This window comes from Coregonus lavaretus (assembly GCF_964263955.1).
Source record: "Coregonus lavaretus genome assembly, chromosome: 22".
Taxonomy (NCBI): domain Eukaryota; kingdom Metazoa; phylum Chordata; class Actinopteri; order Salmoniformes; family Salmonidae; genus Coregonus; species Coregonus lavaretus.
In genome coordinates, this window is record NC_140009.1 from 33,045,849 (window position 1) to 33,057,948 (window position 12,100).

Below are 12,100 nucleotides of genomic sequence, written 5' to 3' on the forward strand. Positions count from 1 at the left end.
CAAAGTGGTAGGCATGTTGTGTAAATGAAATGATACAAACCCCCAAAAAATCAATTTGAATTCCAGGTTGTAAGGCAACAAAATAGGAAAAATGCCAAGGGGGGTGAATACTTTCGCAAGCCTTGCTACTGTTATTTTTACTGTTATTTTTACTGTTATTTTACTGCTTTTATTTTTTTACTTATCTATTGTTTGAGAGGCAAACGGAGCACGTTCCTGTGCCTTGCAAACCGCCGGTATGCAAAAGAAAGAGGGCTAGTCTAGAATGCAGAAGTTATAAATATTGCCTAGACGAATGGAACCACACCCACAAAACTCCATGGAAGTGCAAGGTGTGCGAGGTTGCGCAGTGTGTTATTCCTGACAGGAACTGTTTTGAGAAGTGGCACACTAAACTTCCAGTAACTACCATCAAATATGAGATGCTGGAAGTCTTAACGATGCCCTAGTAACGTTGTAGTTGCTTACCTCAAATTTTGGGCAGATCGAATTGTATAGTTAAAATACGCATATGTATTATATACAGTGCCTTCAGAAAGTAGGCTATTCATAACCCTTGACTTATTCCACATTTTGTTGTTACAGCCTGAATTCCAAATTCATTAAATTGATTTAGATGGGTAAAAATAAAAAAGCAGATATTTAATATCCCTTTGAGCATGGTGAAGTTATTAATTACACTTTGGATGGTGCATCAATACACCCAGTCACTACAAAGATACAGGCGTTCTTCCAAACTCAGTTGCCGGAGAGGAAGGAAACCGCTCAGGGATTTCACTATGAGGCCTATGGTGACATTAAAACAGTTAGAGTTTAATGGCTGTGATAGGAGAACACTGAGGATGGATCAACAACATTGTAGTTACTCCACAATACTAACCTAAATGACAGAATGAAAAGAAGGAATCCTGTACAGAATAAAAAATATTCCAAAACATGCATCCTGTTTGCAATAAGGCACTAAAGTGAAACTGCAAAATATGTGGCAAAGAAATGAACTTTATGTCCTGAGTACAAAGCTTTATGTTTGGACTAAATCCAACACAACACATCACTGAGTACTACTCTTCATATTTTCAAGCATGGTGGTGGCTGCATCATGTTATTGGTGTTCTTGCCATCGGCAAGGACCAGGGAGTTTTTTATGATAATAAGAAACAGAATAGAGCTAAGCACAGGCAAAAATCCTAGAAGAAAACCGGGTTGTCTGCTTTCCAACAGACGCTGGGAGACAAATTCACCTTTCAGCAGGACAATAACCTAATACACATGGCCAGATATACCCTGGAGTTGCTTACCAAGATGACATTGAATGTTCCTGAGTGGCCTAGTTACAGTTTTGATTTAAAAGGGCTTGAAAATATGTGGCAAGACTTGAAAATGGCTGTTTAGCAATGATCAACAACCAACTTGAAAGAACTTGAATTTAATGTGCAAATATTTTACAATCCAGGTGTGCAAAGCTCTTAGACTTACCCAGAAAGACTCACAGCTGTAATCGCTGCCAAAGGTGATTCTGTATTGACTCAGGGGGTTGAATACTTATCTTTTTTTTTTATATTTTTTTTTAAATATTTTTTTTAGAAAAGATATATTAGTGTTTAAATTATTATTTATTTTTTTTACAAATGTTCATGTTCTTCCACTTTGACATTAAAGAGTATTTTGTTTAGATCATTGACAGAAAGCTTACAATTAAATCTATTTTAATCCCACTTTGTAACAACAAAATGGGGAAAAAGTAAAGAGGTGTGAATACTTTCTCAAGGCACTGTAGGTGCCGTTTGCAAGGCATTGGAAAACCTATCTGGTCTCTGTGGTTGAATCTGTGTTTAAAATTCACTGCACGACTAAGGGACCTTACAGAATATTGTATGTGTGGGGTACAGAGATGAGGTAGTCATTCAAAAATCATGCAACTTATACTGAACAAAAATATAAATGCAACTTGCAGCAATTTCAAAGATTTTACAGAGTTACAGTTCATAGAAGGAAATCAGTCAATTGAAATAAATTCATTAGTCCCAAATTTATGGATTTCACATGACTGGGCAGGGACGCAGCCATGGGTGGGCCTGGGAGGGCATAGGCCTACCCACTTGGGAGCCAGACCCGTTGGACGTACTGCCAAATTCTCTAAGACGACGTTGGAGGCGGCTTATTGTAGGGAAATTAACATTCAATTCTCTGGCAACAGCTCTGGTGGACATTCCTGCTGTCAGCATGCCAATTGCATGCTCCCTCAAAACTTGAGACATCTGTGGCATTGACATTGTGTTGTGTGACAAAACTGCACATTTTAGAGTGGCCTTTTATTGTTCCCAGCACAAGGTGCACCTGTGTAATGATCATGCTGTTTAATCAGCTTTTTGATATGCCACACCTGTCAAATGGATGGATTATCTTGGCAAATGAGAAATGCTCACTAATAGGGATGTAAATACATTTGTGCACAACATTTGAGAGAAATAAGCTTTTTGTGCGTATGGAACATTTATTTTATTTCAGCTCATGAAACATTGGACCAATGCGTTTATATTTTTGTTCAGTATATTTTGTGACTTGTTAAGCAAATGTCTACTCCTGAACTGCCATTACAAAAGGGATTAATACTTTTTGACTCAGGACATTTCAGGTTTTCATTTTTTATTAATTTGTCCCCCCAAAGAAAATCAATTTTGACATTATGGGGTATTGTGTGTAGGCCAGTGACACAAAATCTAAATGTAATCCATTTTAAATTCAGGCTGTAACACAACAAAATGTGGACAACTCAAGGGGTGTGAATACTTTCTGAAGGCACTGTACATAGTGGTGTAAAGTACTTAAGTAAAAATACTTTAAAGTACTACTTAAGTCGTTTTGGGGGGTATCTGTGCTTAAGCTTACTATTTATATTTTTGACTACTTTCACTGCACTACATTCCTAAAGAAAATGATGTACTATAAACTCCATACATTTTCCCTGACACCCTAAAGTACTCGTTGTATTTTGAATTCTTAGCAGGACAGGAAAATGGTCCAATTACATTTTACATTTACATTTTAGTCATTTAGCAGTCACTCTTTGACTTACAGTTAGTGAGTGCATACATTTTTCATTTTTTTTTCTTCATACAATTCACTCACTTATCAAGAGAACATCCCTGGTCATCCCTACTGCCTCTGATCTGGTGGACTCACTGAACACACAATGATGTCTGAGCATTGGAGTGTGCCCCTGGCTAACCATAATCTATATTTTTTAATGGTCTCGTCTGGTTTGCGAATTTCAAATAATTTATACTTTTACTTTTGATACTTAAGTGTATTTTAGCAAGTACATTTACTTTTGATACTTAAGTATATTTAAAGTCAAATATTTTTTTACTTTTACTCAAGTAGTATTTTACTGGGTGACTGTCACTTTTATTTGAGTCATTTTCTATTAAGGTATCTTTACTTTTACTGAAGTAAGACAATTGGGTACTTTTTCCACCACTGACTGTACATAATATGAATCAATGTCCTACCTCTGTAAACTACACATAGCCGCGGGAATTAAAATATCTGAATACATTTTTTTATATTAATTAAAGAAAAACAATCTCACAAAAATAGTGCATTGGGCCTTTACTAGTCCTGTATTAGCGGACCAATATAGCGATCTGTAGCGCGGGAAAAACATAAATAATCTGCGTGATGTTATTGATTCTGAGATGTAAGGCAACACTTTACAGATCTATAAGGACGAACGTTGAATTGGTGTAAAAAAAAAAATGTTTTCATTTGTTCGCCTCGAGGTTGGGTGCAATATATTGGGAAGTTGAAATCATTTGAACCTTGCACTACTTGGCTTGCTCCCAGAGCTCCTGTTCTGTTACACTTGAATGTGTTATTTGTATAAATAACACATGAAAGTGTAAGGTGTGTGCTCTAGCCTATAAAATCTACTTGTATTTTACCTGCATGCTATTTTTTTCTGTTTTGATTCATTAATCAATTTGCTGCTACTTCCATAACTGCATATCACCAGATTAATTAAATGAAAGATGTACAGCATTGATTGCTTGGCAGTTCCATCATATGGGTGTGTGAACTGCTGCTATTGTTAAACCAATATAAATGAATTGGAAATGGTGACTACTCCTGGAAATACATTGATATTATTTCTAACTATTCCAAACTGAATATCCCTCATGCTTAGACTGCCACCTAGGGGCCATGGGATGCTCTGTAAATGATGGTCGATGAAAGCACAGAAGCCATAATGAGCTCAGGGGTGATTAGCTTTTGCCCTAGTCTTCGTAACTTTGAAACCTTTCTCTGACAATGCAATGTATGAAAAATGACAAAAACTAACTTGTTCCTCCTTCCCAGCATTCTCCATTAGTCATTAAACGTCAAATTTACCATAATGAAAACAATTAAACGTATTTAATGTCGTTGCTTGCCAATTGCTAAGATATTAATCAAATTCTCTACTCATTCAAATCAATGTATATTTTTGGACCAATGTCTGACATGCTGAAACGCAACGCCCAGAGAGTTCATTGTCTAGAGAGGGCTGCTGTCACGGTGGGCCAATCCCCTCATTCTTGGACCATCGTCAACATGGCAGACGTGGATATCATCGTGAACAAGTTTTTGACACTTTGGAGGATACCGTTTGTCCGTCTTAAATTGCCGTGGATTTTCTTGGGTATTTCAATAGTGGGATCCTTTGTCAAGACGACACAGCTCGTTCCGGAGACATATTTTAGCAACAGCAGAAATGTTCTCAATATGTAAGTAGAATGACCTACCGGTTAGCAAACTATCCACAATGACAACTTGATTTAGCTAGTAGAAAGCTCGCTAGCTAGCTAGGTAACGTTAGCTTGCGAAGTGGCAAACCCTTGCGAGCACAGCCACGACTAGTAGGGCCAAAGTGTTATTCAGTTAACCAGGCAAGTAAGCTAGCTAACAAATCCCCAGTTCTTCTTTCGTATTTATTTACAATACAAGGAGAAGCAACATAGGGATTAACTAGCTACAACCACTTACCAAATTCCTCTTAGGCTAGACATTTGTTACCAGTGGCGATTTTACCATGTCAGTCTTGGTGGGAAAAACAAAAGTGGGATGCATGCCAACAAAGCCATTAAACAATACATTCATTGCACTATAAAGGTGACAAACTGTGCCCACAAACTGTTAGGGCCTACATAAAGCTGTCCCAACAGCTTACCACTGCTACACCTGGCTATCAGCAGAGCCTTGTCTGGCAGCGAAACAGTTAATTCAGCCTCATTTACTGCCTTTTAAAAAAACATCGCTGATATGGCTGACTTGTTTCAACAAATGTGGTTTCTACTGACAATTGAGATGTACAAAATATGGCATAAGGAGACGACAAGCAGATAAGAGGCAATCTGTAATTTCGATTAATACATTGAGTGAGCTAGGACGGATGTAGTCAACAACTATTTTTTCAGCACTTTTGAAATGTACAGCGACAGAATTCAGAACATGGGCCGTTCTTACAGTGTTCTCCCTGTACACCAAGTCAGAACCGTAGGATAAATAAAGGGGGCATATAAGCAGACAATGAAAGCTCTTACAATATTCAATGTTTACATTTCTCTAAAACAGGTTATCGGCTACATATGCACCACCAAGTCAGAACAGTAGGCAAAATTAAGAGGGGAAAATAGACCAAATTATTAGGGTGAAGCACATGGGCTCCTAACAGCTTACTACACAACATACACTTAGTATTACTTTCTTAGCTACAGTCTACATATCTCCCTGGCATATTACATAATTTATGCAGCAGCATACAATACATTTTTGGACACACCTTGTTGTGCTTCGTGGGCAAATGTTGTCATCAAAGTCTGGCATTCTCTGGATTTATGGTGCTTTCAAGACAACTGGGAACTCTGGAAAAAAACAAGGTCGAATCATGATGACGTCAGTAATCTTCAGGTTGTAGTTCTAGAAAGAGGTCAGAGTTCCCGATTTACAATTCCGAGTTGGATGACCGTTCAAAACTTATTTTCCCAGTCAGAGCTAGTTTTTCCCTAGTTGTCTTAAACTCACTGAAGTCAGATTTCGCAGTTCCGAGTTAACAGTTGTTTTGAGCGCGGCACAAATCATGCTTCATTGACAGCATGGCCAATGTTGAATGTTTATCATTTTAAGTTTGGAAAAGAGACCGTTAATCCCATACTTTGGACCACACAGCGACTTCACTGAAAAGAAGGCTAGTGATTGCTTTGCAATGCTTGCAGTTAGCCACTGATTCCTTCCAAACCACTCATTGTTGAATTTGCGATTTCCAACTTGTTGTGTAATGTTTATGTCCAATGGCCGATGAGCACCGATACGTTTTATCCATAATTTCTCTTCATTATTTCTCTTCATTGCCAGTAGATTGTCGACTTGATTCATGATGACTGCTAGCTAAGATTTTGAAAGTATGATGTTGACATGATCAGTCCAATCAAAGCTACTGTAGATATAATGTGATTTGACGTCATTTTATCTGTGGCCAATGACCTTGAGCCGCCTTGGATGGGCACTTCTAATGTAACTCTATGGCAGCACCCAAGGGGCTTGAATTTTCAAGCTCTACCCTTAGACTTGGCGGTGAAGTAGTGTCCCCATGAGTGACAGAACACTGAGCCAATCATGGCGCAACTAGAGAACATTACCAACACCTACGCTCCGTATTTTCCGCTGGCTGCCCCACCACCACAGAAAGCACTGCGCTAGGCTAAAACACCTGCATTTTGGAGCTGCCTTATTCAATAAAGCAAAAAAAGAGACCATGTTTGTATGCGGCTTTATTAACTCAATGATATGTTTTTTTTTTACATTGTTTGCTAACTGATATGTGACACGTATTAATGCCAAAATAACATGCAAAACAGGCAAGACAAAAAAGAAAGATTTTTATTTTATTGTTTATTTTTGCTAAAAATGTATGGTTTGCTCTGCCCCACCTGCCCTGAATGAAGGGTCGCCACTGTTTGTTACCCCATTCATAGACACTATCTACTTTAGCGCCTATTGACGATAGTATCTATTGACATAGGGAATTTTGTTAAGAGCCCCGATGCCTGCGCTGAACGTTAACACGCATCGCTTGCGGTACTGTTTTGGAAACATATATAAGGAACGTATCTTTCATATCAGCGAGAATTTTATTTAAAAAAACAAAAGGTTAATTACTGCACACCTTTTATAGGGTTAGTGTTCCCACACGGCCATAGCTATATCTGTTACAGCGCTTGTTTACGGAAGACATAGGCCGCCACCTGTGCTAATTAGCTATCTAGCGTTCTGCAAACACCTGTGTGTAAGCTAACTGGGGAGGAAGTGTAGTTTGTCAACTAGAGGCCACAGTGTATGGATCTGTGCAAAACTGCTACAGTAAGTGGCTTTTTTATAAGAACGATTCTTTCTGGGTTACATTAAAGATAAGGGGCATATCAGTACAGGTTTAGAAAGCAATTATTATTGACGTTTCTGAACATTACAACACCACGTCGTAATTAGAGTTTACACGGAGCCAAATGTGGGCGACTATAATGGCTGAAAACCCTACATACGGAGAAGGGTTTTCGAGAGCTAGACACTTGCCAGTTTGCCTGTGTAGTCTGATTATCAACTGTCTGTGCTACATCTTGCATGACCACAATTTCTTACATGACCACTTCCTATATCTATTTCAGGTATTTTGTCAAAGTGTCCTGGGGCTGGACCTTACTGCTGTTGACCCCGTTCATCTTCCTCATATCCTACAACAAGAGCTTGACCTTTGCCCTCCGGCGAATGAGCTCATTGGTGGTGGCCACAGCCATTTGGTACACCTTCACTGAGACCTTCTTCTACATTGAAGATGCCACAGGTACATGCCACATGGATAAAGTCCCTCATAAAGAATTCACCACAAAGTGGAGATGCAGGAAGGCTGGGGGTCAATGGGATGGCTATGACATCTCAGGACACTCGTTCATTCTCTCGTACTCTGCACTCATCATTGCTCAAGAAATGGAACCTATGCTTGACAAAAAGATCAATCGGAACATTGTCCTTGATCTGTTATATGTGTCTCTTAATGGAATAGTAATCATCTGGATATGGATGTTTATGTGTACCTCTGTGTATTTTCATGATTTCTTGCAGAAGGTTCTCGGGACTGTTTTTGGAATTCTGGCATGGTTTGTCACATATCGGGTATGGTATCCAATGCCCTTATCGCCTGGTCTTCCACATCAGTCAGAAAAGCAGAGCTGACTTGCTTAAAATCAGCACTACTTGGTACTAGGCTAAACATCCTACTCTCACACTGCAGTGTGGCTCTGCAACGTCTGCCACCTTCAAAACATTAAAGTTAAAAACATGGACATTCTTCTGAGGGTCCGTGTTGACTGTTGTTGCTATTTAAAGTTGTCTTTCCTTTAGAAAGGTCATTTTGGACAGGGGCTTGGGGTTAGTTTGCATGCAGTCCCTACTCCCTATGTGGCTGTAGGCAGCTGGTGTTCTTAAAATGACTCTGAAGTAATCCGAGATCATTGCAGTGCATGGCGTTGATGTCTTGGTCCAGGCCTATCAGCTAGCTAGTCTTCTCTAGGGTTGTGGTCCATACCATTTACTTCCTGAATTGAAAATGGAAAGATTTAAAGAAAAAGGAATTCAATTCACCCCAACTCTGATGGTCACGGTGTAATTTTTTGTTTTACATTTTTGGCTTCAAATGTTTTATCTGTGTGGAAATATTTATTGTAGAGAAATGTATAAAGTAGCCTAATTAATTTATCAATGGCAAATGTAGTGAACACTACATTTACAATGAGATACTGTAAGGCTTACCTTTAAGGTATTTTGAAGGTAAGGTATTGTGCTTTGCCGACAATTTTTATTGTAACACACAACCCTCCAAATAAAAATGAGATCAGTTCTGGAGCTAGTTGTACAGATTGCCAGATGTCTCAAATGTCCAGCAGCTCTCAATCAACATTGTGCTTTATTCATAAGGCCTACATAAGGTCAGCCAAAATTGTAGCCTAACTATTTCGTTTTGTTAGACAAATCATTAAGGACAACATACAATTCTTTCCAGAACCAAAGGATTCTAATATCAATGTTACTACTAGCTGTAGGTGCATCTGTTTATTCTCAGCACTACCTAGGGACATGGAAAATTGAGCATGATGTACATTTATTGTCAAATTCATTGTATTTTTAGTAGATTGCGTGACTGTGCACTCTAATAAATTTCTTAACAATGAGGATATTGTCTTTTGTTTGGATGTGAGAAAAACCATAGAGTATAAAATAATAGAGAAAATACATTACATTCAATTATAAGTGTTGAAATAACAGTTTTTAATCTCCAAGTTCTATTTTTCAATTTCATAATTTATTTTTAATTGATGGCAACTGAATAAATTAAGGCTTATGAACAAACAAAGTGCACTGTAAAGAAATGCATATTTATAAATATAAAAAATAAGAAAATACTATTGTGAAATATGTCCATAAATAACAGCTAGAAGTACTCAACTTGATGAAATCATTGTCTCGAGAGTTCTGTGAGCCATATGGAATACAGACTTAATTTGCAAGGATTACGTTTTCAGTTGTAAGAAGCAGATAATTCTTCGTAACAATGGTGCTTGTTATAATGAAATATATACAAGCCTTGACAATGATAGACTGGTTATGGAATTGTGATTTCTCAATTGGTCTCTGACATTTCACCCAGACAGTGTTACAGTTTATGTATCAGTGAAAGTCCCAGGAGGAGACACAATTGTACAAGAAGAAAAAACAAAATGAAGTGGATTGTAGACACTTGAGTTGAACTACTGTATGGCTATTAATGAAAGACTATGTATTAGTTGAGTACTAGGCAAACTGTCAAATGTGTTACCTTGCTTACTTCCAACTTTAAAATCAGCTTAAACTTAAGGTATTCAAACCTGTGCCATGTTGTGTTATTGTTCTTATACAGGTGACTACTGGAGTCAAATGTTCTTTCCATTACATAGATCTCCAAAGCTCAACATATTGTGAATCAGACTCAAAACATTTTGTTTTTACAGTTCTTCTGCACTGAGTATTGTTTTGTCACCAACAAACAAAAAAGGTTATGATGAACTGTAACTTCTCAACTTCCAGTTCAGACAAACTTGTAGGGCCGGTTTCCCAGACAACGATTAAGCCTAAACCTAGTCCTGAACTAAAAAGTTATTTCAATGGAGATTCTCCATTAAGCAAGCTTTTTAGTCCAGGACTAGGCTTAATCAGTGTTCAGGAAACCGGCCCCAAGTGTGTCTTGACAAGGAGAAGTAATAAAAGTTAAACCATTATGTAGTGTGAATCAAAAATCGCACCCTATTCCCTACATAGTGCACTACTTTTGACCAGAGCCTTATTGGCCCTTGTCAAAATTAGTGCACTACATAGGGAATAAGGTGCCATTTCGGACATAGATGTCCCACACAGCTGACACACTGTTAATGAAACATTGATCATTGTCTTTGGTTAAGAATCCTCTTCCAACGCCCCGTCTCAGCAGTAATCAGCCATGCAGTCTGTTAACAACCATCTGCACAGTTACTATGAATATCAAGTCTTTCCTCTTCCTCAAAACACCTTGAAGAAAAAGACAATTTCTCAATTGTCTCCCATGCCTTGACAAGGAGTGGATAGATGTTTAAGCAATTGAAATAGAGCTGAAGATCCAAGATTCCTCTGCTCTTCTAATTTAATGCTCTCCTGTTTCCTCGTTTCCCTCGTGACATTTTGAAAAGGAGGGAGGGAGAGGACGGGAGGACATGAGGAAAGACTATTGAGAAAGAGATTCTGTTTCTGTGGAAAAACAGAACTGGAGCTTCCTGTATTGTATCTTGTCCTGTGTTTTTTTTTACCCAGACCTCATTTAAATATAAATAAATCCTTGTAATCATACAATGCAAACCCTGCTAACGTTCCACATTCGTCTGTGTACATGCTAACACTCCTGAATAGAGAGGAACATTGTACAGTTCAGTCAGACTCCAGAGGGGGGTTCTATAAGAGGTTTAGGTTGTAGAAGTTTAGGTTAAATGCCTAGTCATACCAGTCATAGAACAAAATAAACAAAAAGGTTAGTTAGCTGAACTAAAACTCCTGGAATCAAACCAACCATGTCAGCTATTCATGTGAGTATTTAACTGAACAATGTAGAATTTCATAATCACTCTATAGGGGCACTGTTAAAGGCCACTTACTGATTCCTCGCTCAATATTGCGGAGGGCTCAATTGACCCTTTTAGTATTTCTCCATCATACCTCTGACTTTCAAGGATCAGTTTATGATCAGCTCAAGACAATGGTGCTGTGGTGTGAGAAATTACAATCACATTTTATTCATGAATGAATGGATGGAGCACATATGTTTTCATGGTGCTCTAAAGGTATTGTCTGTATATGGCTGGTTCAGCCGGTCCCAATTCACTCCCGAACCCTTCCCTTTGGCCCAACGTTTGCATATCTGAAGGGTCTGGCTAGGTATAAGCAGTGTAGTCGTGGAACTTACAGATCTGCATACAAGAGTTATGGCCAAGGGAAAAGGGATAGGGATCTAATTGGGACCGACTGGACGTCTTGCTATCCTAACGTCTCATCTGGCAGTTTTTGGCAGCACAGGAAGTATCAGAAGTACAGTATCAGTGTTCATCACGTAAATTGCCTTGGTTTTAATAAAAGAAACCCCAGGCCAACAGAGGAGTGAAGGGCAATAGGTGAATGCCAAAACTATGATGGAAAAACCTATTAAAGGGATATTTCTGGATTTTGGCAATGAGGCCCTTTATCTACTTCCCCAGATTCAGATGAACTCGTGGATATCATTTTTATGTCGCTGCGTGCAGTTTGAATGAAATTGATAACTAGTGTGAGTGCAATTGCTTACTAGCGTTAGCGCAATGACTGGAAGTCTAATGGTATCTGTTAGCTTCCAGTCATTGCGCTAACGCTAGTTAGCATTGGCTCGCGAAACTACCTCGAACTTCCTTCACACTGGACACATTGACATAAAAATGGTATCCACGAGTTCATCTGACTCTTGGAAGTAGATAAATCC

General features: G+C 38.5%; 1 protein-coding gene across 1 annotated transcript; it reads left to right on the forward strand.

Moving 5' to 3' along the window:
• The first annotated feature begins 4,573 nt into the window (after window positions 1-4,573).
• Window positions 4,574-9,260, forward strand: LOC311149365 (acyl-coenzyme A diphosphatase FITM2-like). The gene is made up of 2 exons (XM_084186533.1): window positions 4,574-4,766; window positions 7,701-9,260. The coding sequence occupies exons 1-2, from the start codon at window positions 4,594-4,596 to the stop codon at window positions 8,263-8,265; spliced, it is 738 nt and encodes a 245-aa protein (XP_084042659.1). The 5' UTR covers window positions 4,574-4,593; the 3' UTR covers window positions 8,266-9,260.
• Window positions 9,261-12,100: the final 2,840 nt, after the last annotated feature.